This window comes from Ambystoma mexicanum, chromosome 9 (assembly GCF_040938575.1).
Source record: "Ambystoma mexicanum isolate Mex_15411 chromosome 9, UKY_AmexF1_1, whole genome shotgun sequence".
NCBI lineage: Eukaryota > Metazoa > Chordata > Amphibia > Caudata > Ambystomatidae > Ambystoma > Ambystoma mexicanum.
In genome coordinates, this window is record NC_090931.1 from 93,560,118 (window position 1) to 93,583,982 (window position 23,865).

The 23,865-nt window shown below is 44.0% G+C and overlaps 1 protein-coding gene across 1 annotated transcript in view; it reads right to left on the reverse strand.

Moving 5' to 3' along the window:
• Window positions 1-1,730: 1,730 nt before the first annotated feature.
• Window positions 1,731-23,865, reverse strand: part of LOC138487697 (indolethylamine N-methyltransferase-like) — a 55,296-nt gene continuing 33,161 nt past the window's right edge. Inside the window, exon 3 of the mRNA XM_069614222.1 lies at window positions 1,731-13,621. Coding sequence (XP_069470323.1) covers window positions 13,183-13,621 — 439 coding nt within the window. The 3' untranslated portion in view covers window positions 1,731-13,182. The remainder of the gene's footprint in view (window positions 13,622-23,865) is intronic.

Sequence of the window (23,865 nt, forward strand, 5' to 3'; positions counted from 1 at the left end):
TGCTTCCCAGCTTCCAGGGCCCGGCTCAGGGCGGACATTCTGTATATGAAACTGTCATGGGTAGGGCCAGGTTAGTTTGCATAGACAAAGGTGATGATTCCCTGGCATCGCATACAACCTGTACGTTGATGGAATGTCAGTGCTTGCGGTTTCGATAGATGTGCTCAGTTGCCCTAGGTGGACATAGGGCCACATGGGTGCAATCTATGGCACCGAGCACTTTGGGGAAGTGTGCCACTCTGAAAATGTCCAGGACCAAGGCCTGCCTTTCTGCGGGTGTTCTGGGCATGTATATGTGCCTGCGGACTGAAGGGCAGGAAGTCATGATTGCCAACACCTGGTGTAGGCAGCGTGACTGTATGGCCTGTGAGATGCCCCCAACTATGGCAGTTGTCTGCTGAAATGACCCAGTGGCCAAAAAATGCAGGTCATTGAGCTCCTTTTCCAAGGGGCTCAGTGCTTGGGAGCACAAGGTGGGTGATCTGAGGTCATTCTCCCACTCAGTGACCAGGTCTACGATGATACGAGGTGGAAACCTATACCTGCCATAGACCTGTTCATCAGGCATCCCAAAAAGGCTGGTCCTGGGAAAAACATGCGGGGACTGGCTATTCACTCCTGCGGTGTCCCACGATCAGAGCTGCAACAAATGGGGCATTCACTGTAGCTGTGTATACGTGTTTGTTGTTTGCGTGCACTTTTATACTGAGCGGGGATGCTTCCACTTGCCTTTCGTGTGGCAGACGTATTTACATCTGTGCGCGTCTTTTGGCATGCGTGGGTTTCCCGTATTCGATTCCATCAATACGTGTTGTCCGTGTGGGTGTTCCATGTATTTCCCTGCAGTACTTCCCCAGTTATGCCTTCTTTTTCACACGTTGTTCCCCATTCTGCGTGTTCCGCCCGTGTTCCACCCCCTTTTTGGTGTGTGCGCTGACGTTGTGTGCTTTTGCTGTGCGCGTCATGCACGGCGTTCTGGATGTTGCAATCATGTGTGCACCCATGTGCGCCACCCGTGGATTTGGCGCACAACCCGGGGAAAACACGCACAGGGCCTTCCATGAATCACACGCACTTACTTTTTCATGATTGTGCCACGGGTTTCGGTGCACATTTGTTCCATGAATCGGCCCCTTTATCTTTCTTGTGACTCGGCTCCAGGTGTGCGCCAACAGCGTTGGATGTGCAGTATGCAGATGGTGCATAGTGGCAACTTTGTGAAGTACAATGCACACGCAATTTGTATGCAGCTGTTCTGCCTTCTGTAGAACGATTGCGTTTATTTCTTTGCCAATAGGATTTACTGAGCACTGCTTAAAAAAACACAAAAATGAAAATAACAGGTGGGTTACGAATTCCCATTAACGTGCAGCTGCTGTGTGCAGTTTGGTATCCGTGGTGGTACATGACACAAAATGCATTTTATCGTAAAAATAGCAATTGTTAGCACCCGGGGCAGTTCATGTAGGTTCATAGAGGCAACTTCACGGTGGAAAGAATCCAATGCAGGCCCAAGGCATTATTATTGTTATTATTATTATTATTATTATTATTATTGTTATTATTATTATTGTTATTATTATTATTATTATTATTATTATTATTATTATTATTATTGTATTTATTGAGCATGGACTGAGCTTCGAGAAGCAACAGAGCGCTTTACAGAAGTGCGCACCAGTACAGACGCATAACAGAGCACTTTACAGAGGTGTACACTAATACAGATACATAATGGGGTGCTTTATAGAGGTACACAACAGTATAGATGCATAACGGAGCGCTTTACAAAGGTGTACACCAATACAGGTACATAACGGGGCATTTTACAGAGGTGGACACCAATACAGATACATAACGGAGTGCTTTACAGAGGTGTATACCAATACAGGTACATAACGGAGTGCTTTACAGAGGTGTACACCAATACAGATAAATAACGGAGCGCTTTACAGAGGTGTACACCAATACAGATACATAACAGGGCGCTTTACAGAGGTGTACACCAATACAGATACATAACAGAGCGCTTTACATAAGTGTACACCAATACAGATACATAACAGGGCGCTTTACAGAGGTACACAACAGTACAGATGCATAACAGGGCGCTTTACAGAGGTGTACACCAATACAGATACATAACAGAGCGCTTTACATAAGTGTACACCAATACAGATACATAACAGGGCGCTTTACAGAGGTACACAACAGTACAGATGCATAATGGAGTGCTTTACAGGGGTACAAAACAGTACAGATGCATAACGGAGCACTTTACAGGGGTACACAACAGTACAGATACATACAGAAGACATGTATTCATTAAAGAAGTAAAGGAAATTACACCAGAAACCTTTGCATGTGATGCCCATGTATTGGGAAAGGTTGCAAGTAGGATAGCTGCAGTTGCCCCAGACCTATTCCACATCTACAGCCATTCCTTTCCTCAGCAAGACGACCTCTGTCCTTGCAAAATACAGCTTGGTCTCTTGGAAAGAGCCTGAGTCCCAAAGAAGCTGCTGTGACTTACTCTTGACTTAAATCTGGAGGGGGCTATTGAGTCCCCAAAAAGTTACTAGGTGCAACTCTGGAGATACTCCTGGTTTACTCCTACTGAACTGGGAATAAGTCAGCAGTAAATCAGAGTTACTTGTGTATCATGGATGATTAGACCGGGAAACAACGTGGACCATAATGGCCATGGACAAAGGGAATGGGAAATGGATTACAAATCATGTGTTATTATATATAGCAGGTGAGCACAGTGAGGGACTCTCTGTGCCCAAAGCTACCAAACGATCCAGATGGAGCCGAATCTAAGTTGCTCATGTAGTGTGTGTTTTTTAAGATCATTTCATTAGTTTCGGTTATTAGGTGGTTCTTTCAGGCCACCTCCAAGTAAAACCTATTTGATTGGAGTAGACATAGGTGGGAGATTGGCTGTGAAGGGACGCACACACAGCATGTAAGTGTGTTATGCACCCACTGGCCACCCATATCCAAGCTAATCCCTCAAACATCCAAACATGCAGGATACATAGATCCTTAGTAGAGGAGTTGTTGCTCTTACATACCTGACTTTGTTTGTCTTGAGGAAGGCGGCTATCTTTACCAACACGCCGAAACGTAGTCCATCACACCATCTTTTTTTAATTTCCAACTTGGTGTGTCCTATATGCCTCTGGACATCCCTTAGTAGAGGTAGAAGAAGAGTGAGAGATTGCTCACACATGCAACAAATAGTCCCACATAAAGCTATTGGACACTAATGCGACTGTGGCCCATCTTTGTTCTCTAATTGAATTAGAGCCAAAATAGCAGTGGAACATTGTTCTTAAATAAGTGAACTACCACTGTGTTGAAACGTGATGCTTCTCTTAGCAATGAAATAGACCTATAGAAGCCAGTGGGCAGCAATCCCTGTACATGAATATTCTGAATTGGAAGAAGTTTCCATATAAATTGCTACCACTCTTTGTTTCATTTGCATTTGTTCTTTAAAAATGTCTCTTTGTTGATACCAATTATTATTGAATTATTATTGTTAAAAACATTTTTGTACAATTGTGATGTTGTTTCATGAAATACATGTCAATTCGAATTTGTGAAAAATATGTGATTTTGCAATAAATTGTGAATCTATTTTTCTATTATCAGGTTGGATGTCCAATGAATTTGATTTTAATTGATATGTATATGACATTGCGTTGAGCAAATAGCCTAAATTGGGACATTACCTGAGACAGGGGCTAGAGCATCCAGCCTGTAGTGATCCCCTTTGCTCATTTATCCTTGTTTCTTCTTGCAGTAGATTAGGGTGCAGCAAATCATTATACTGCACAACCTATGGACCATTTTCCAAGCTAATCCCTATGCCCTGCAACTTTCATGATCCCCATCCTCACCCTCTTCCTTGACTAAACTTTCTAGATCTGAGGGAGTCCACATATCTAGCGAGAAAAAGATTGCATACCCCTGCCACATGGACATGCCAACCTACTACCTGCCCATCGCTGCCCAAAAATCATCCTCCAGGGATTTTTTAAGGTTAGTTTTATGAAGCACTGACATTGAACTTTGTGCTGTTTAGGGCCTCCCGTTGTTATTTCTAAGCAGTCGTCTGGCAGTTAATGGCTTAATTGCAGCTGCAAAAGAGCTTTTGGGGTAAACGAAATGTGTTAACCAAGTGTGACTTCAGCCACTTGATTCATAAGGCATGTGTGTTTCAACACATCTGTTCTCAGCACAGAAGCCCTGTTAAGAACAAGAATTGGAAAAGCCAGGTTGTGGCTTATGCATGGGTATTACATAGATATGGAGATTGGAGAAGGACCCAGACTTAACAAGAATCAGCAGAGAGGGGCAGAGCAACGCGTGGTCTGCCATTATCCGCCGAGACCGTGAGGTGCTGAGTGCACATCAGAAGACGCGCACGAGAATGGTCTTCTACAGCGTCTGCGGTAAGCGTCTAAGGATCTCTATATGAGAGGTTAAGGGCCCGATTCATGGAATTTTTTGCATCGTTCAAAGTGATTTCACACTGCCAAAAAGTGTCTTTGCACTGCCGGCACAAACCCTGATTCATGGAGCTGAGCAATGTGTATTTTTGCAGTGCAAAGTCAGTACAAATTCATGAATTGGGCCCTAAATCTCGCTTATGTGTATTCCGCCCATAGATCCTTTGTTTACATCATTCATATCTTTGGAAGCAGTGTGTTCAGCATGCAGACCTGTAAAGCAGCTATATATCATAACCGCGAGAGTCAGCGTTCGCTTTTAATGGGAAAAGTAACTGCCCATTATTTGCCACTGTAGCAGGTTTTTGTCAGCGGCAATGAAGATCTAACACTAAGGGCTCGATTCATGGAAATGTGCACAGAAATTCCGCAGGGGCTGTGTACTGAGAAGGACACTGCCCAAGCTCACGCACAGAAAGAAAAATGCACGCCCCACGTATCCATTGAATTTACTGCACAAAGTAACCGTAATCGCAAGTTGTGGCCGGAACGCCCCGACACGCCCACACGCAAAGTATAAACAGCCAGAACAGCTACCTGACAAGTGCCTATGAAAAATCGTAACTACTTAATTACCCGGGAAATCTGCACGCAAACCCCCGTAAACAGTTCCTGCACCCCTCTAAACTGCGTACACGCACCCCTATGTTAGATCAGAACCCTGGTTCAGTACACACACCACAAAATCCACCATGCAACCCAACACTGCGCTGCAAATCCTACATGTAAGTGTATTTATACCTGCCTTCGGGTGGCAGATATTGTGAAGGACTTGCGTGGCCATTTCCCGGCCTAGGGGTTGTGCAGTGATCGAATCTATTAATATGTCTCATGCCGCAAAATTGAGGGCATGTGAGTGACTGCCTGCAGGCCGGCCCCCAGAATGCCATTTTTGAGCAAGTTCTTCCCCATTTTTGGTGTTCCGGCCCCTTCCCAGCCCTCTGCGCAAGCCACGCCCTTGCTCGGCGTGGATTCTCACGCATGTCCCTCAATGGCTCGTAGAGACGTAAAGAGCCTGCACGAACTCCACGCAGGTCCAGGAAAAGTACAGCGCATTCGATTCCATGAATCGACGAACAGGGATTTGCGCGCAGAATGGCATGCAAGTACCCTATTTTCGACGCAAATAATTCCATAAATCGGGGGCCCTAAGACAGCGCACTCGACTGATATAGCTTGGTCATGGGGCACACATGAGCAGTAATTGACAAATCGCACTGGCAACAGTATCAGGATCGTCGAGTGCTGGAACCTGATGCATGCAGTGAGTGAAGGCAAATAGTAATCAACTAAAGCCTGTGTCCATACGGCAGTATTTGATTAGCCTCTCTTGGTGTATTTTTGACTGTACATTTACCGCTAAAGATAGCAAATAAAATCAAGTAAGCAGGGAAACCAAATATCCCTTGAACTGCTGGCGCTGACTCGGGTGCAGTGATTACTGTTACTGGAAATTTCAGCTGACACTCATTGAGGCGGATCTGATCTACTAGCCTAGTTTCCATCTTCTTCCTGACACTGATACATTCTCTACAGTCTATCCGGAGCTATCAAAACTAATTGCAGGAAAAAGGAACTACAATTTGCGACGTAGCGCAAATCGAAACATTCAAAACAAAATCCCTCAGAAGAAACAGGCGAGGCAAATGGAAACGAACAACAGTAAAGAATCCATAACAGAAACACCCGTTCAAGTATACCTAAAACAATTGGTGGCGATGTTGTGAAAATTAGGACATTTTTAAGGCTTCAGTAAAAAATACTAAATTGACGCAAGAAATACCATCAACTTCAAGCATTGGTACTCAAGCGCCAAGTGGGAACGCCTCCATAGCGATAGACAGTAACAATTTGCTACTCAATGTATGTCTATCCCTACAGGCTGATGTCTTGTAGCTGCCCAGTACCAATCTTTCTAGAACCTCTGGCGAACGACATGTGACCAATGGCAACTCAAAATGGATGCACGCAAATATGGATCCGAGTCAAAGACTTTCCGGGTCACCACGTCTATCTGGTCTTCTAGACGATCTAAGTTGTAATACAGGAAGTGAAAGTCTGTTGACTGATGAGTCCGTGGATGCGATCGAGGTCAGTACCAGTAATGGGAACGTAGACACCAATGTTCAAAATGTGGCACTCAAAGTTGCCCTAAATATACTTTCGAAACTGTGCAACTTCATATTGGTGCAAACGCAACAACAAACTTCCATGCTTGTACTGATCACACAGACTGTTAATGGCAAACATGGCTTGTGATAAGAAGCAAATGCAAACAAAACCAAGTACCGCTAAGTCTGTTAAATTCATTGACCAAGAAGTAAAGGAGCCTGGTAGGACGGGTGCTGATCACTTGGAATCCACCTTGGTGGAAAGCTATGAGGATTAGGTGGAAGTTAACAAACCTACCTACCATTCTATTCTGTCTCGTAAATCCAGAAGAAAATAAGGAAGTCTCAAAAAGATGGTGAACCAGGAAAAGAGCACAGCGTTAATTTCTGCTCCCCTGGAGCCCATCATGCAGCCAGACATGGCGGCCGTGGGTCAAAAAAGAGCCTATAAAAAAGTGGCTAGAAGACTCAGAAGATCCAAGAACAAAATGAGGAATTTCAACTCGTGTTGATGACCGCCAATAATGTTAAAACAGGGCATGTGAGGAGCTATCAAAACCAATATGACATACCCCACCCAGACTAAATCACTAAGGATACATCATTGGAAGTTTTTGACTTCAAATCTTTATCTGAAGGGGAGTCTGCGCAAAATGACTGTGTAACGAGGACTGCTCCAAAAGTGATCGCATCAAACGTGAAAGTTTTTAAGCCTTGTTTACCTCCAATGTCATTCACTATCTCACGACTGTTCGAAGATGGTAGCATGCCGATAAATCGCAACTAATCTTGATTTGTTTAAACATTTAGCACCTCTTCGAGTTCTACAAAGTTTGGACTTGATTGCGTGGATAAACTGAAAGGCTATAGTGCCTACGTAACTAAGATCCATTGTTCAGATTCTGAAATTGTAACTTTGATCAGAAAGAACTAAGTTGCCCTTCTGAAATGGGGATATGACATTGATCAAGTGGCGGAACCAAGATGGATAATGTCATCCAAAGATAAACAAAATGCACCATCTTTGAATTTTTGGGTTAAGGCTGTGAAACCATCTGTGAAACCTATAGTAAAAATAGGGGAAAGCCTATTAGCACAAGAGGCTATAGCAAAGCCTCATCGAGAGTGGCTATTGTCATTCTTGCCCACTCCATTAAAGTGCCCCTAAAAATCATGTCAATATCTCCTCCTGGAACTCAAGAGGTCACACCCATTTGTTTGCTAAAAAGGGATTGTTTGTAAGTTTACAAACCTTTGACATTATATTAATTCTGGAATCATGGGTGATGGGGGAGCTATTCTTTTACGGCTAGACCTGTTTCAACAATCCGACAAGGAGAGGGGTCAGTGGTCAGCCATTATGAAAGCCTGTTAACTTTATGCTCAAATATATGGGAGGCAAAAGTGATCATGCTTGAGACTTGTAATCCGCCTGGCCTGATAATTGAGGTCCTTTGTAGCAATACATACAGCATACTTGTAGTAAATGTGTATGATCCCGGGGGGGCAAAAACACAGGGAGTATACAATCAATTATTCAGGAATCACTTGGTCTATATGCCAAACAACATCAGGATTCTGATGTAGAGGTGATTTTAATTCTCGCTGCATATAATGCAGAGTAACTTCCCTCCCAATTGAAAAATCAAGAGTTTACCATAAGAATGGCGTGCTCATGGGTTGAATTTGATAGTGATCTAGAATTACTGATGATAAATGCGATATTCACAGGGAATGTCCAGAAAACAATACATGGAGAATGGGTACCAGAAAATCTACTTTGAACTATGGATTTTGGGAGTAGTGCTCTATATAGTAGAACAGGATTGTTATCGGTGGCATTCAATAGGTTTAGTGACCATGCAATTCTAAAAATCGTGGTAACTTTGCAAAATGGTAAGATGATCGGCCATGACAAGCTGGGAGACATTAAAGTGAACAATGACCATGATAGAACAGGCTGGTTTGATAAAACATAGGCTATTACTACCCATAAGGACTAGCCAGATAAGGTATATCAAATCTTTACCAACCCCAATTAAATAATAAATTGGATTAGTGCAATTGCGTCTCGTTATCTAATGAGATAATATAGTCTGGGGATACAAATGGGCAATAAACATCTCCGTCCCTATGAAACAATTATACATTTGAAAAGGCTAGATATGATACAGGACATCAGGATTGAATGCTTGAACGCCACCAATGTTGATAGTATGAATGCATGAATTTGGAAAGTGAAAAATAAATAGCACAATTGGCTGAGATGGTATAAATTGTCCTCTAGTACTACCACCCTATATGAAACTATAAGGAACAGTGATACCAAAAAAAAGTGGCATATCTAAAAGTCTAGAGGTAAGGAACAAGGTAAATCTATGGTAAATCCGATAGCCTGGAAAGAGTGGGAAGAATATTTGGGAGATAAATTTTGATGGTCCTGGAATACCCAATCTATATCCTTGATTGATGAACAGCCCTAGTTTTGAGAGATGGAATGTTATTACCATCATCAGGCACTGAAAGAGATCAAGAGCACCAGTACCAGATGGGGTCTGTAACGTGGTGATGTTGGCGAATACAGAGCTCTGGGCAGACATACTGCTAACTCTCTTTAATCAGATAAGATCGCCTGGTGTTATCCCGATTCATGGAGGTCCTCTCACTTCATCCCTATATTTAAGCGCAGTAAAAAAGAAGATACAGTGAATTCTGGAATGTTATCATTACTGGGCGGCCCTACCAAAGGTTTCTTCATATGTATGATTTGATTTGATTTGATTTGCAAATTTATACCACGCATACCCTTGAGGGGACCGAGCATGAATGCATCTAGGCGCCAGATGTTCTTATATAATTTATCGCAGTGTCACAGGAGGTTGGGGTACCAATAAATTCCACACTAAATAAACAGATCTGTTTTCAATTGTTTCCTGAAAATGTCCAAAGATTCCAGGAGTCTAAGGTTCCATGGGAGGGCATTCCACATTCGGGGACCGAAGACGGAAAACCGTTATTCACCCCATGTAGCCGTTCTGACCCTTTGGATCTGCAAAAGTCGCTTATCCACAGAACAAAGCTGTCTCTGAGGGTGGTACAACTGGATCTTTTCCCTCAGGTAGACTGGTGCCAACCCATGATGCACCTGAACGCCAGGCAAAGTACCTTAAAGAGAATCCTCTGAGATACTGGGAGCCAGTGTATCTGTCTTCTAAACTGAGAGATTGCAGTTCTAATCAGTGAAAACATCAGCATAATAGCTGAGTTTTGAGCTACCTGGAGTCTCCAGATCTGAAATGTTTGTAGCCCCATTAGGAGGGCATTGCAATAATGCAGCCTGGAGTTACTTAGTATTGCAACCACAATTAGCCGATCCTTTGCTGCAATCAAAGGCATTACGGTTTTAGCAGCATCAATCGGAAGTAAACAGATTTAACCATCTGATTTACCTGTAAATTGCAGTCCATATTGGACTGCCAGATGCAGCCGAGGGTTTTTAAAATATATACATATTTGGTTGTTGTACCAAAGTGAGATGGACATAGGGTAGTGTGAACCATGTCACGTACCCTCCTTCTTGCGCCCAGTACAATGACCTCGGTTTTTGCTGGATTTAACTGCAGTTTGTTTTCCAGCATCCATTCCTTGATTTTAATTGCACACGACTACACAGACTTTACTGCCTCAACTGCTCGGTTTTTCAGTGTTTTCCGCATATGAATGGTATGACAAACTAAATTCTGATAGAATACTCAACAGAATACAAATATAAATGTTGAATAATAAAGGAGACACTGAGGACCCCTGGGGTTCCCCACACTCGACTAACACAGTTTTAGAGCGGCAGTCACCCATTTTTAGCTGCGAAGTGTGTTCTGATAAAAAAGAAACAAACCATCTTATGGCCTCCTCCAGACATGTGCCACTGATGACAATCTGGTAATAAGGATGTGAAAATCCGCTGTGTCGAAGGCCGCCAATAGGTCCAACATGATAAGCATGCTAACGGTACCTTCATCGGCAGCCCCCAACAAGTCATCCCAGACCGTCACCAGGGCAGTCTCAGTTCTATGGGTCGGTTTAAAACCCGACTGAAAGCAATCAAGGATCTTGCATTTGTCTATAAATGCCTGAAGCTGTTTCGTTACCACTTTTTCTAAAAAATGTGCAGGCCATAAAGGGCCGGCCTTATGGTGCAAAATTGGCTTTTTTAACAGCGGCATGAGAAAAGATTTTTTTAACTCACAGGGAACACAGCCTTGTGATGAATAAGTATTTATTAAGGATGCCAGAGGTTTACTAAGAGCTCAGGAATGTTGCTTTACCAAGTACGCCGGAACTGTCTCCTAGGCGAAGTTTGTCAGTTTTAGCTTTTCCAAATATCATTCAGAATTTCATCACTCCCAACGGTAGAAAATGAAAAACTGAGGAGCAAGCTAGGGCAGGCACTAGGTAAAGATACCAAGTGAGAAGTACTTGAGACAGCTTCAATAGAGGCTGAGGATACAGGCATATTGTTTCTAATAGTATTGACTTTTTCCAAAAATAAAAAGGTTAAAATCATTGGCCAAAGCAACAGAGGCTACCAATTGAGGATTCACAATTTGGGAGTGGAGACATTTCTGATGACCAAAAACAAAGCCTACAGGATATTGAAAAATGGATAGCTGTTAATTGCATATTAAGCCAATTCCAGACAGGATTTAGAAAGTGCCTATCCTGCAACTACAACATATTTTTTGTCAGCTCTCTAGTTCATCAAGCGAAGAACAAACAGGCATTACCATTGTATGTCTTGCTTGTGGACTTCGCATCCACATTCAATACCATTAATCGTGGTTCACTATGAGAAAAATGACGTAAACTGAGAATTCCAGTAGAGCTACTCTTGCAATTCTTGCATGAATAACATGAAGTTAGAGTTAAGTTAAATAGCATGGGTGATCTATCAGCTGCCATAAAGATAGGTAAAGGAGTAAAGCATCTGTGGGTCTTGGCCCCTGCTTTATTTGTATTTATATTGGTGAATGTCTTCAGACAATAAAACATTTTCCACCGAAGCTGGGCACCTCTAAGATCCTGTACCTGACTTATGTAGATGTCCCATTTTTGACACCACCCACGTAGGTATCTTTTAGAGTGCAATTGTCCTTGCTGTATATGCTAAGGAACACAGTGGGCCTCATTCTGAGGTGGACGCAAAGGGATACCAGGCACCGTTAAGGACATCGGTGCTGGTAATCCCTTTGTGCCCTATTCCGAGGTCCCTTAGCGGGTCCCGCAATGGGCGCCTGGTAAAAGCCGCTAACGGACCAGAGAGCTAATAACGGTACCGCAAATTGCAGTACCGTTATTAGCTACTTCCCCATTCCCATTGAGCCCTATAGGGGCTCAATGGGAATGGATTTTTCAATGGGGATTTACCGGTCCTTCCAGGGTCGGAATGGACCGGTAAGTCCCCATTGAACCAGGTCGGACCCGGTATGGGAGGTAGTCATGGCGCTATTTGCGCCATGACTACCTCCACACTCGGCATGAGGCCCAGTGTGTCTGTCAATATGGAGAAATCAAAACGTATGGGAGTGGGTAAAGCCCAGAAAGACATTTGCGTATTGTGACCCCTGGGGCTATAATGCATAAAGTATAGAGCTATAGCTATCTCGGTTATGAGGCAGAGTCTAACCTTAGGGAATCCTTGGTCTTTGAGAAACGACTCTCCAGGGCAATTGCCACCATGATGTCAATAATGAATGTTGTCAGCTCTGATGCAGGATATAATCCATCCGGTATTGTTACTCTTTATCAACAAAAATGAGTGTCCAGTATAATCTATGGCCTGGAGCGTTTGTACTGGAAAATGGGCAAATGTATTGGAAGGACACATTTGGTGTCGTTTGTTGGGCCTCTTAAAAGCCAGATCAATTCAGGCCATAAGAATAGAGCTCAGTATAAACTCATTGTTTACTCTTATGAGCATAAATAGAGGTAACTTGTAGGTAGTGAGCTGTTCTGGGTGAATCGCCTGTCGGGTTGTGATCTATCGAGAGCTATTGCCCTGGTAGAGGTTTGGCAAGCTTTTACTTATGAACTTAAAGTTAGGAACAGCTCTCTTGTCTGTATGTTGAGAAGTGTTTCTAAATAATGCATCCAGTTGGTTTTTTGAGTTGTTCACATTTCAGTTTTTTTTTTTTATTATTAGAAATGTATTGTATAATTTTGAGTGACATTAAGCTTTATGTATGTATATTAATCTAATGCATGTTTTGTTTTGTGTGTGAAAAGTTCATGTTGAACTGATAGACAATAAAAAAAAGATATTTGCTGCGCACTGACATAATAAACCCAGCTACCATTTCCAGCTGTTGCTATCTCACAGTGAGGTCGTGCTATTTCGGCAGTGCCTGCCAAATGCCTATGCCATGCCTACACAAAAGCCAAAACTGTCCGCGTAGCCAAATCCTCTTTCTTTGTGAAAAAGACAGAATAGGATTCTCCCATGTTCTCCATAAATTGTTTCATGAGATCAGGATACCAGTTTGACACCAGAAAGTCTACTTGACCTCTTTCTTTTTTTCTGCAACTAAATAAAAATTGCCATAATAATCACACAAGTTGACATTACACTTGCCAGCCACGGGCTGCACTTGCACCTCCTTGACGTCATAGCCACATTTAGCCAGAGAAGACCTGAGAAAGTCCTCAGTAATTGGGAGCCCAGGGAATTGTTTATCGGCAACCATCCAAGCTTTGCACCCCAGAACACCACACAGCACCAAGTGACCCCCTACTTTCAAGAGTGTTGTGATATTCTGAAGGGCGCAGTAGAAGGTGTCGCAGTCCTTGCTCGCGGCCTCCAGGCACAGAAGACTGAGCAAGCAGTCCACCTTGGGCAAGACAACCGGGTCTAGCGGGTTGCTCTCCAAGACGTCGCATTTGAGAACCTGCTTGACGGCTGCTCGTATCTTCTTTTCCTTGTCAGTCCATCTGCTCCTGAAAAGAGATGAACACCGACAAGGTTAGTGAGACACTGAAATTACTATTAAATCAGTGATGCATTGTGAGGAAATTACTATTGCTCCATAGGAGTACAGGAATGAGTAATGGCTAAACTGCCTACTCAGCCCTCACACTAGTGAAACCAACAGTGATCTCAATAATAAAGGTGACGCTGGCACACTCGAGCCACACTCTTAAGAGATGTGTGAACATGGAAACAGTAGCAACTGAAACAGCAATGGTAGAAAGACTCCAAAGTATAAGAAAGTTCAATCAAGGTTCAACAAAAATATATATACTTTTATTAAACAAACCAATAAGCAATTAACTATCTAGAAAAACACTAACAAAACAATGTCACTTAAAAAAGTATAGGTATTTAGAAAAAGGTGCAAAAGGGGGCTTATCAGTCACTATGGTCCCAAAGTTGACCAATGGGCCTAGGCCTGGGCCTCTCAATAGTAACCTGTTCTGTTCTTGAGTGTTATGATAACATCGAATTGAGCTTCTGTTAGGCAGAATTACACGCAGTACCCTTGGGGAACACTACACACAATTAAGACTACAGGTGTAAGCACAATCTCGCCTTTGGTTCAAGCCTGTACTACACAGTTATGTGGTAGCAGTGGCTGAGCAGCCAGACTTATCTCAAGAGGGATGTGACCAGTACAAGATCTTACACAAAGGACTTGCAATCACAGTAGTTCAAACATACACTAGTCAAGGTTTCTTGGTAAATGAATATACATTTATTTACACAGTCAGTTGGAAAACATTCCACAAGTAAGAAAAAGCTCAATATCACACTATAATACACTATAGCACACAACCAATAAGTTTCTGAACAAGTTAGGCTCCCCTGAAGTGGGAGTAAAATGGCACTTCAGTAATTTCAAAAGGGGTAGAAAGACAAAGGTTAAAAGAATTAAAGCACATATTCTTTCAGAAGCTTGGCAAATAGTTTCAGTCACTACAAGAGGGAATTCAATGCAATAGGCCTGGGCCAAAGTCAATGGTTCAGTGTTTTGGACAGGATAGCACATTTTTGGTAGTAAACGGTTAAGTCTTTGCCAATGTTCTTAGAAGTAGTTTGCCAGAAAAAGAGTTATATGTCTGTTTAGGAGCGAACAAGACTCCAAAGTTGGGAAAGTTTCACAAACTTTCACCGCAGCATTAAGGATTTCCACACCGTGTTTGCACAGTACCTTAAGTATGAAGAAAAGCTGTAGCTGAGGCAGTTGTTCCTGACAGTTCCTGCAGATCTCGCTGTTGCTGAGTTTCAGTCGTGGGGACAAGAAGGAGGACATCGGGAGGTTCCTGCACTGCCCACGGAAGAGGTAACAAGCTTGGCAAAATGTCGGGTTTAAGGTGTGAGTGCCTTAACATCCACAAACTGGTATCCTTCTCACTGGCTATCCGGTTTTCAGCAGCACTCTGATGAAAATTCATCCAGTTTGGAGACAGTGTCTAGGTGGCTTACGAGTTGGCTGTTCCCACCAGCTCAAGGGAAGAAGTCGTCCTTGAAGGGGCTCTCTGTCGATGGAGTTTCAGACAATTGGGACCTGCAGCAGGGACTCACCAGGCAATCCAATGGTCCAGGAGTTTTCAGCAGTTGTCTTCCTTCAGCTCATCTTCGGTTCTTTCGTTCCAGTGGTCGACTCTGCCTTCCAAGTCCCAGAGACCTGCTTTTAAACAGTTCTCTCCCATTCATTCCAGCCTAGCTGTCACTCACCCAGCAGGGTGGCTGCCATTGCCGGACAGTCAGCCAGCCAATCACACAGAGTTCATTCAGGTCTCCAAGGAGACTAAGCACAGGGAGTTTTGGGCACCACCCTCACATCCTGTCCACCCCAGACACTGAGGCGCCAGAAGTGGGCTTCAGCACTGAAGCCCGCCAGAGGGCATCGAACAAAGGGACCAAACCTGGTTTGGTGCACAGAGTTAAACACAAGAAGGACCTTTCCTAAAAGAAACAGCGAAAAAAGATGACCGCAGTCTGTTTTTACAGAGGGGTCATGGGCGCCATATTGAAAAACATGGCTGACCCAATTTTTAGCTACCGGTGTTTGCGGTCAGGAAAAATCATGGTAGTTAATTCTAAAACCATTGCCACCAGCCATTTCAAGAGGAAAGGGTAACATTTGACTGTTAGATGAGTGTTAGACAGGGGGGATGCTAAGCAACCCCTCCAGCACTCTATAGGAAGATAGTGTGTGTTCGGTCTATGAATTTAAAAGGACTAGAAAAGTCAATTTAACTTCACATGTTCTGGGAGACAGTAGTCAGTCCCAGAGAAGGTATTTAAACCTTTGGGAGTCTGAAAGACACCCTGGTGCCACTGTACTGAAGGTGCTGTATGACACTCAAGAAAAAGATGATGCCTATGGAGTTATTTAAAACTCTATATCCAAAGAACACAAAAGTAAAACCCATTGAAAATGAAAAGTTCAAAGTCCCGAAATATAGCAAAAGAGCTGGAGTGCTCTAAGGTAGAGAGAATTTTGCACTTGGGTGAGAATTCTCCCTAACAGCTTCTATATGGTGTTCTTGTGGGTCGTACCAGATTTGATTCTGGCAAGTTGCATTGATCCAGGTGGTGAGAGTGTGTTGATGCAGTTTGAAGCAGAGCTGTGTGCTGTTGAATGCTACAGCTGAGTGGTGTAGTTCATAGGGTCCACTAAGGTTGGCTCAATGGTTGTGGAGGTTCAAGATGATGGATGCCTCTGTGGCAAGGCAGCACATTACACTGTGTGTCTGTGGTTCAAGTCAAGGTATAGGTTGGGTTGATGTGAAGGTCCTGCTGACTTGATGCGTTGCTCGAAGATGCCGTGGTTCGAAGGCTTTCACAGTGGTGAGCTGTTGTTTGTGCCAAAGCTGCAATGAGCGCTGCTAGTGTGATGGAGCAGCAAACTGGTTGAAAGGACGCAAGCAGTGGTTTGAAGTCCAATGTGAGTGCAAAGGTAGCACTATGGGTATTGTGTGGTACAAAGTTTCAGAACAAGGCAGAGTTAGTACGAAAATGGTTTGAAGAGTCAGAAACATGGCCCAGCTGCTTTGGGTTTCTCAGGCTGTTGTGCCGCAAATATCATTTTGTTGGGTCTGAGGTGCAGAAGTTAAAGGCAGCCTCTGCCTCCAGGGACATGGTCTCCCAGCAGCTGTCAAGCTGTCAAGAAGGTTCATGTGACCGTCGAACCTGTCATGTGCCACTTAAGGTTAGGCCCTGCAGCTGACAGGAGACTGATAGAGCAGGGCACAGTGTGTTCCCTATACTTTTGGCATTAAGCTTTACAAAAGGGGGTCTGATTAGCAGACCCTCATTTCGGAGTTGGTTTACCTACATTGTTTTTATCACTTAATACATTTAAAAAAGCTTGGGCTATTTCCCCCTCCCCAGATGGCAATCCTTCACATGCTCATCCCTCTGAACATTTCCAGAAGTGAATTTTATTTTGAAATGTCTAAGCCCTACCTTTGTCCAGTGCAAGTAGAGCTTCTATACATGCTGACCACTCTAATTGTATGTGCCGTGACTTATAGTTAACTGACTATCTAAAGCAATCTAATGATATGCCTCTGTTTGTCCATGTCCACATCCTCACTGTCCCTCCCTCCCGTCCTTCTTTCCTCCCTTCTCTGCTACCCTCCTTCTCTCTGTCCCTCTCTCCCTTACTCCCATCCCTCCACAGATTTTTAAAACGGTTTACTTCTAGCACAAGACAAACCAGTTTGTGCATGAGTAACAGCATTAGTGTTTGATAGGCTGTTCCTAGCCACTGAGCAAGGCTGAGCAGGACATCAAGGCGACCAAATTTTGAATTTGCAGAAAATCCAAATATGTTTAGTTTCTTTCCAAATGGGAAGACTATGGGCCAGGTTCACAGAAGTCTTTTATAATGGCACAATACCATAGGAAAACGCTCTGCGAATCAGTATTATGGAATGACGGAAAGGATTGCGCTCCTTAATGTGTATGAAAAAGAAGTGCCTCTTTTCCCCATAGGTACATTTTCGGGATGACAAGAGTGCCTAAAAACGGAGAAGCAGCAACCCTGTTTACGAGCCAGCACTATATAATATAGCAAGTGCTAATGTACACCAATGTAGTCAATGTAGTGGAACTCACATCTTTGCTATCACAGAGCTTAGAGGTGGGAGGAATCCGGCATGAAGCACTATATAGGAACACACATTAATATTATTATAGACCTGCAATTGCTGTATACAAACCTGCAAATCATATTCTTACTGAAGTCAGTTGTGACCTCACTCCGCAACTATAATAACCTATCACAGTTAGTTGGTGACGAACCAGTGCAGTGCAGATTTCCAATCGCCACTACAGCATTCGATTATGACTATGCTGAGCCATGCGTTCTTAAGGAGACTTGTATGGTAGTGCATTGATTTAGTGCACAGCTGGAGATGAATACAGGGTATCTGACTGTTATTGTTACGCTCACCTGGGTCACACAGGGACGTCGATCGGACCCGGACAGCTGCGACCTCCTCCAACGTGAAGCGTAGTGTAGAGATGACCGACTGGACTGGACCGCCTAATCTCGTCTGCTTGACCCGTAGAAGTATTCTCCTGCAAGTGGAGAAAGGGATTTAGCCACCCGTGGATTCTAGTAATGGCACCCCACTGTTCTCCCCACTAATCACCACCAATATTCACTTTCAGTAAGCTCACCTTATGTTTTTGAATGATGACCTCTCCATCCTGCGTGGAATGCAGGGGCGCGTAGGCACCAGTTACTTCACTGGTTTGAAGGCGTTGGAAGAGTTCCGGATGAATATTGACTCTGAGGTTCCAGGCGAGAACCCGCAAGTATAAAGTTCAAAGAGTTCAATATGTCCGATGTTCACTCTTGTACATTCCTTTGTGTTGCAGCTGGATCCAAGATGTTAGGGAGAATTCTCTGTTTAGGCTGAAGGTCAGGGTGTCACCATCAAAATGCTGATGGACTCTCTAGGGTGTATGTAATCGACTAGAGGTATGAGGTTCATCCAGGAGTGGATTAAATCCTCCTGCCCCTTAGTCTGGGGGGGAGGCGAGTGTTAGGGAGAATTCTCTGTTTAGGCTGAATTTCCTAACCTAGTGAGTCCCCCAGCAGCTTTGCTGGATTTTTGGGGTTTATTTTTTTTCTCCTGCCAAGAGTGAGACTCTTTTACCATCACTCTTGGGCATGATTTGAGTGTGTTTCTTTGACTCTAGATGTGTTTAATGGGCTATGGGGTCTTTTACTCCATAGGGCTTCATGTGTTTTTGTGATGTGTGTTACACAGCACACTCAGTGCAGTAACACAGGGGTGTCATAGTGACCCCCCAGCATAGACTCCATACCCTGGGACTGACTACTGTCTCCCAGGGCATGTAAAGTCACCATTGACTTTACTAGTCTTAAATTCTGAACAGAACCAGTACAAACCATCATATTGTGGACGTACTGGCTGGGGAAATTCGATTGCCCTGGGGTCTGTTAGTCGAGGGGGCACGTCTCCGTCCCCCCTGATCGAGTTTTGGCTGGTGGCAGTGGATACTACTTTTTATATTCAACCGCGAATATTTCTCTATCGGATTTTCCCATTGTTCGAGGCTACTATCTTTATTTATTAAATTACGATAGCCTTGAACATACCGCTGGTTTATTTAATTATTATTAATTCTCCGGTTGGTATTTTTTGCCAAAACTCGGTTCTAAAATGGCGTTTGTGTTCTCTTCTGTGACTCCAACCCAAGTCGAGCCCTTTGTTCTACTTTTTTGGCGGGCTTCTCCACAGAAGCCCTCCAAAGTGGTGCCACTCTGTCTGGGTTACTTAGGAGGGGTGGTGGGGGATTTAGGCACCCTAGACTGAGTTGCCTAGGCAACTCAGGTCGCACTCCGTCCTGATTGGTCCAAGTGGTGAGCCGGCCGGCTCACCACTTAGCATGTTTGAGTGACAGCTAGGCTGAGTGAATGGGGGTTTTCTGCATAAAAGCAGGGCTTTGGGGACTGGAACTTCAGAAGTCGCCACAGGACCTAAGAATCCGACGAGGGAGAATCTGAGCCGACCTGCCACGACGACACCACCGGTGGAGCCCTGCTGGACCGTCTCACCACTTTTCCCAACTACAGAGGAGATCTCCCGCCAGAGAGTCTTCTTCCTTTGACTGGTGGGGATAACCAATTTCACCGTCGTTTTGCCTTCCCGACGCATCTCGTGGCCGCCTTGCCTGTGCCAAGCACCCCGGCAACCGGAATACCACGTTTTACCACGACCGCAAAATAAAGGGTAATACCTTTAACCGGAAAACTCCACGGCTGGTTTCTTCCCTGGCAGTGCAACGACCTTCATCTTTCCTCCAAGTCGAGATCTTCTCTTCCCCTGGACGACGACAAGACTTGCACCCGCTGCCAGGAACAACTGCCACCGCTGGAGGATCCTTCCCACTTAAGGTACCGTGTCCCGCCTGGCTTCCCTTGCCACCGACTGTACGGGGTAGATTTAGCCCCCGGTTTTCGAACCTGGGTCAGCATGGGACACCCTGGCTAAACTTTTCTGAGCCTCTCTAAACTCTTTTCGAACCCTCTGCAAGACTTTCTAAGCCTAGTGTAACTGTGTGATCTTGGGCGCATTTGTGCTCTGCTCTCTCTAAGAGTGGGCCCAGCCTATGGACTTTGGCTCACAAGTGACTTTTGCTCTTCTGCCTTGCTAATAGTGTTCCTAAATCTTAGAGTGGTGTATCGTTCCATATTCTGTCTTTTTCCCTCCCTTCTTCATAAACTTATTGGAGTGGCATCTATAGTTAAGCGCTCACCTCTGTATGGAAATAAGTGGTGTTAATCAAGACTTATCTGATAAGGAATAAGGGTTGTATATACTATAATAGTAACTGTGTTTAGAGTGTTTTACAATAAGAGTGCTGGAGTGTTTCAGAACAGTGTATTTTTAAATAAAGAATTATATACTTTGATACCAAAGCTCTGGTCAGTGTTTGCTTGTATTATTGTGTCTGAGTGCCTATTGTGTATACTTTGCATACTGCCTAACTCTTCTTGAGGGAAGTCTGACTGCTCAGCCACAGCTACAAGGTAAATCTGGGTGGTACAGACTGCTACCAAGTGGATTTACTGCCAACACCTGTAGTCCTAAATCTTTTGCAGTGTTCCCAAAGGGAACTGCACAGGTTTCTGCCTAACACAAGGGAAGATTGTCTTGTGGCAGCTGATGGTATTCAGGTAAGAGTCTGTATTACCCATCACTGTCCGGTAAAAGATGCGTGTATTTAAATTGCTGGTTTTTCTCTCCTTACAGGTGCGGCGTAAGAAGTTGCGGTTTGCTACAGAATAATGCCTCCGGTTGTTAATCAGGTAAGTCTATGGTGGAGAGGTTGTATTTGTTGGCTCTCTCGGCTCACCTTATGTTTCTTTTGTCCCCTAGATGGTGGAATTCGGCGAAGAAAATGATAAAGGCTGCTCCGGATCGAAAAATGCTGTGAGGACTGGTGAGTATGGTGCGGCGCTGCAGCTGGTGATGCGATGCGTGTAGAATAATGTCCTTTTCAAGTTCGAAGACGTGATGGATCTGGAATTCAGGTAAGGATTGAAATAATATCTGTATTCTAACCTTTCCTTCTTCTTTCTTCTATTGCTAGGAGCTCTGGATTCGAGACGGGCGTGGCTGAAGACTGGATGCTGACTGCAGGCACGGTGAGCGTCACGCTGCTGGATGCAGAATAACGCGAAGCATGTGCTGCTGTTCGGGTGTGGTTTAAATAGCCTCCAAAGTAGTTCCAGGTAAGAAGTCCCTAGAACCACACCCGAGTAAAAAATAGTCCCTGTAGTAAAATAGTCCCATCCAGGCCTCACTTTGGCTTGGATTCATTTGCAGCATGGTCTGCATGAGGTAAGTAAGGTCTATGAGCCTGGCGCCTATGGTGCCAGGACTGATTTCTATTATGAGCCTGGTGCCTAAGGCGCCAGGACTGAACCCAGACAGCCCCCAGCCAGGGCTGCTGGGGTTTTATTAAATATCTGGATGCCTGCTCACAGGGCTGATGGGCTTGATCCGGATGCCCGGGGGTAGGCATCATGACAGCACTCCCCCCCAAGACCCCTCCTAAAGTTGCTCTTCCCCTTGGTCCTGGTTTGTCTGGGAAGTTCCGATGGAATTTCTTCACCAACCGAGGTGCATGAACATGGTCACTAGGCTCCCATGACCTTTCTTGTGGTCCGTAACCCTTCCAGTCGAATAAATAAAAAAGTCTTGATTTAACCATCTTAGAGTCCAGGATATTTTTTACCTCGAATTCAGGTTCTCCATCTATTAGGATGGGGTCAGGTGGTTTGGTTAACCTTGTCCCAGGTTGAACTGGTTTTAGAAGTGAAACATGAAAGACAGGATGAATCCGCATATTAGAGGGTAATTCCAATTTGACGGCCACCGGGTTGATAATGGCCTTAATGGTGTAAGGTCCCAAATATCTAGGATTGAAAGTTTGAGTTCCCTTTAGAGGTATATGTTTTGTAGCCAGCCAAACTTGATCTCCAATCTGGTATTGTGGAGTTTCACTTCTGTGTCGATCAGCATTTTTCTTGTATTTTTCCTTTGCTTGTTTCAAGTGTTCTATTGCTTCCTTAAAGGCTTGTGTAATAGTAGAGTGCAGATGAGTCACTGCATGCATTTCTAAGTGTTGAGGCGAATCGAGTTCTGAGGTTCGAGGATTATGTCCATGTATGGTATAAAAGGGGCTTTGTCCGGTTCCTGAATGTACGGAGTTATTGTATGCATATTCGGAAATCCATGATAGTTGGAGATGACTAGTTCTTGTAGTTCCTTGTGTGGTAGAAATAGACGTCCTTGATAGTAAGGTAGGTCATTGATGACTGAATAATCTTGGCCTTTCTTCACCCAGTCCTGCAGGGCTGCTGGATCGAAAAGTTGTTGGATTTTTAAATGAATGTCTTCTAGAGTCTGTAGAGTAGTTATGCCAAGAATTCTTTGTTCTGAAATTATGGGCCCCGGTTCTGGGTTTGAATATACTTCTCCCATCCCTATTCGGGATAAGGCATCTGCTTTTCCGTTTTTACAACCTGGTCAATAAGTGATCACGAAATCGAATTCGGCAAACAATAATGCCCACCGAAGTTAACGCGATGATTGGGCCTTGGCTGTTTTCAAATACTGCAGATTCCTGTGATCGGTGATTACAGTGATGGTATGCCTGGCACCGAGAAGATAATGACGCCAAGCCTTGAAGGCGGACTTGATGGCTAATAATTCCTTATCAGTAACCGCATAGTTTAATTTGGGTGCTGAGAACTTTCTTGACCAGAATGCTACTGGATGAAGTTGACCGGTTTCGGGATCCTTCTGGGACAGGACAGCTCCCAGGGCTAAACTGGATGCATCGGTTTCAACTATGTATGGAAGCTCAGGGCGTGGATGCTTTAAGACAGGTGCAGATGTGAATTTCGATTTTAGCTCTTGGAAGGCTCTTTCAGCCTCTTCAGTCCACAAAAAAATTTTGTTTTTTCGCAAAAGTGCTGTGATGGGGTGTACAATATGTGAGAATTCAGGAATAAATCTGCGATAGAAATTAGCAAATCCAAGCATGCTTTGTACCCCTTTAACTGAACTGGGTGATGGCCACTTGAGGATTGCGTCCACCTTTCGAGAGTCCATTCGAACTCCTTTTGGAGTCAGGATAAATCCCAGGAATTCAACTTCTGTAGAATGAAAAACACATTTCTCCAATTTTGGGTATAACTTGTGCTGACGTAGTTTCTCAAGGACTGCACAAACGTGCTTCACATGGTCTGATTCTGAGGAGGAGTACACTAGAATATCGTCTATGTATACGACAACACAGACGTCAATGAGTTCACGAAGGACATCGTTCATAAAATACTGGAAGGCTGCTGGTGCATTGCACAACCCGAAGGGCATCACCTGGTATTCGAATAACCCGTACTTGGTGCGAAAGGCAGTCTTCCATTCATCGCCTTTCTTTTCATGTACCAGATGATATGCCCCTCAGAGGTCTAACTTAGTGTAGATACAAGCATCCTTTACTTGGTCTAGTAATTCAGAGATCAGAGGCAATGGGTATCGTTTTTTTACCGTAATCTGATTTAATGCGCTGTAGTCTATGTACATTCTAAGGTCACCTTCCTTTTTAGGCACGAAGAATAGAGCTGAGGATGCAGGAGATTTGGATGGGCGAATGAAGCCATTAGCAAGGTATTGGTCCAGAT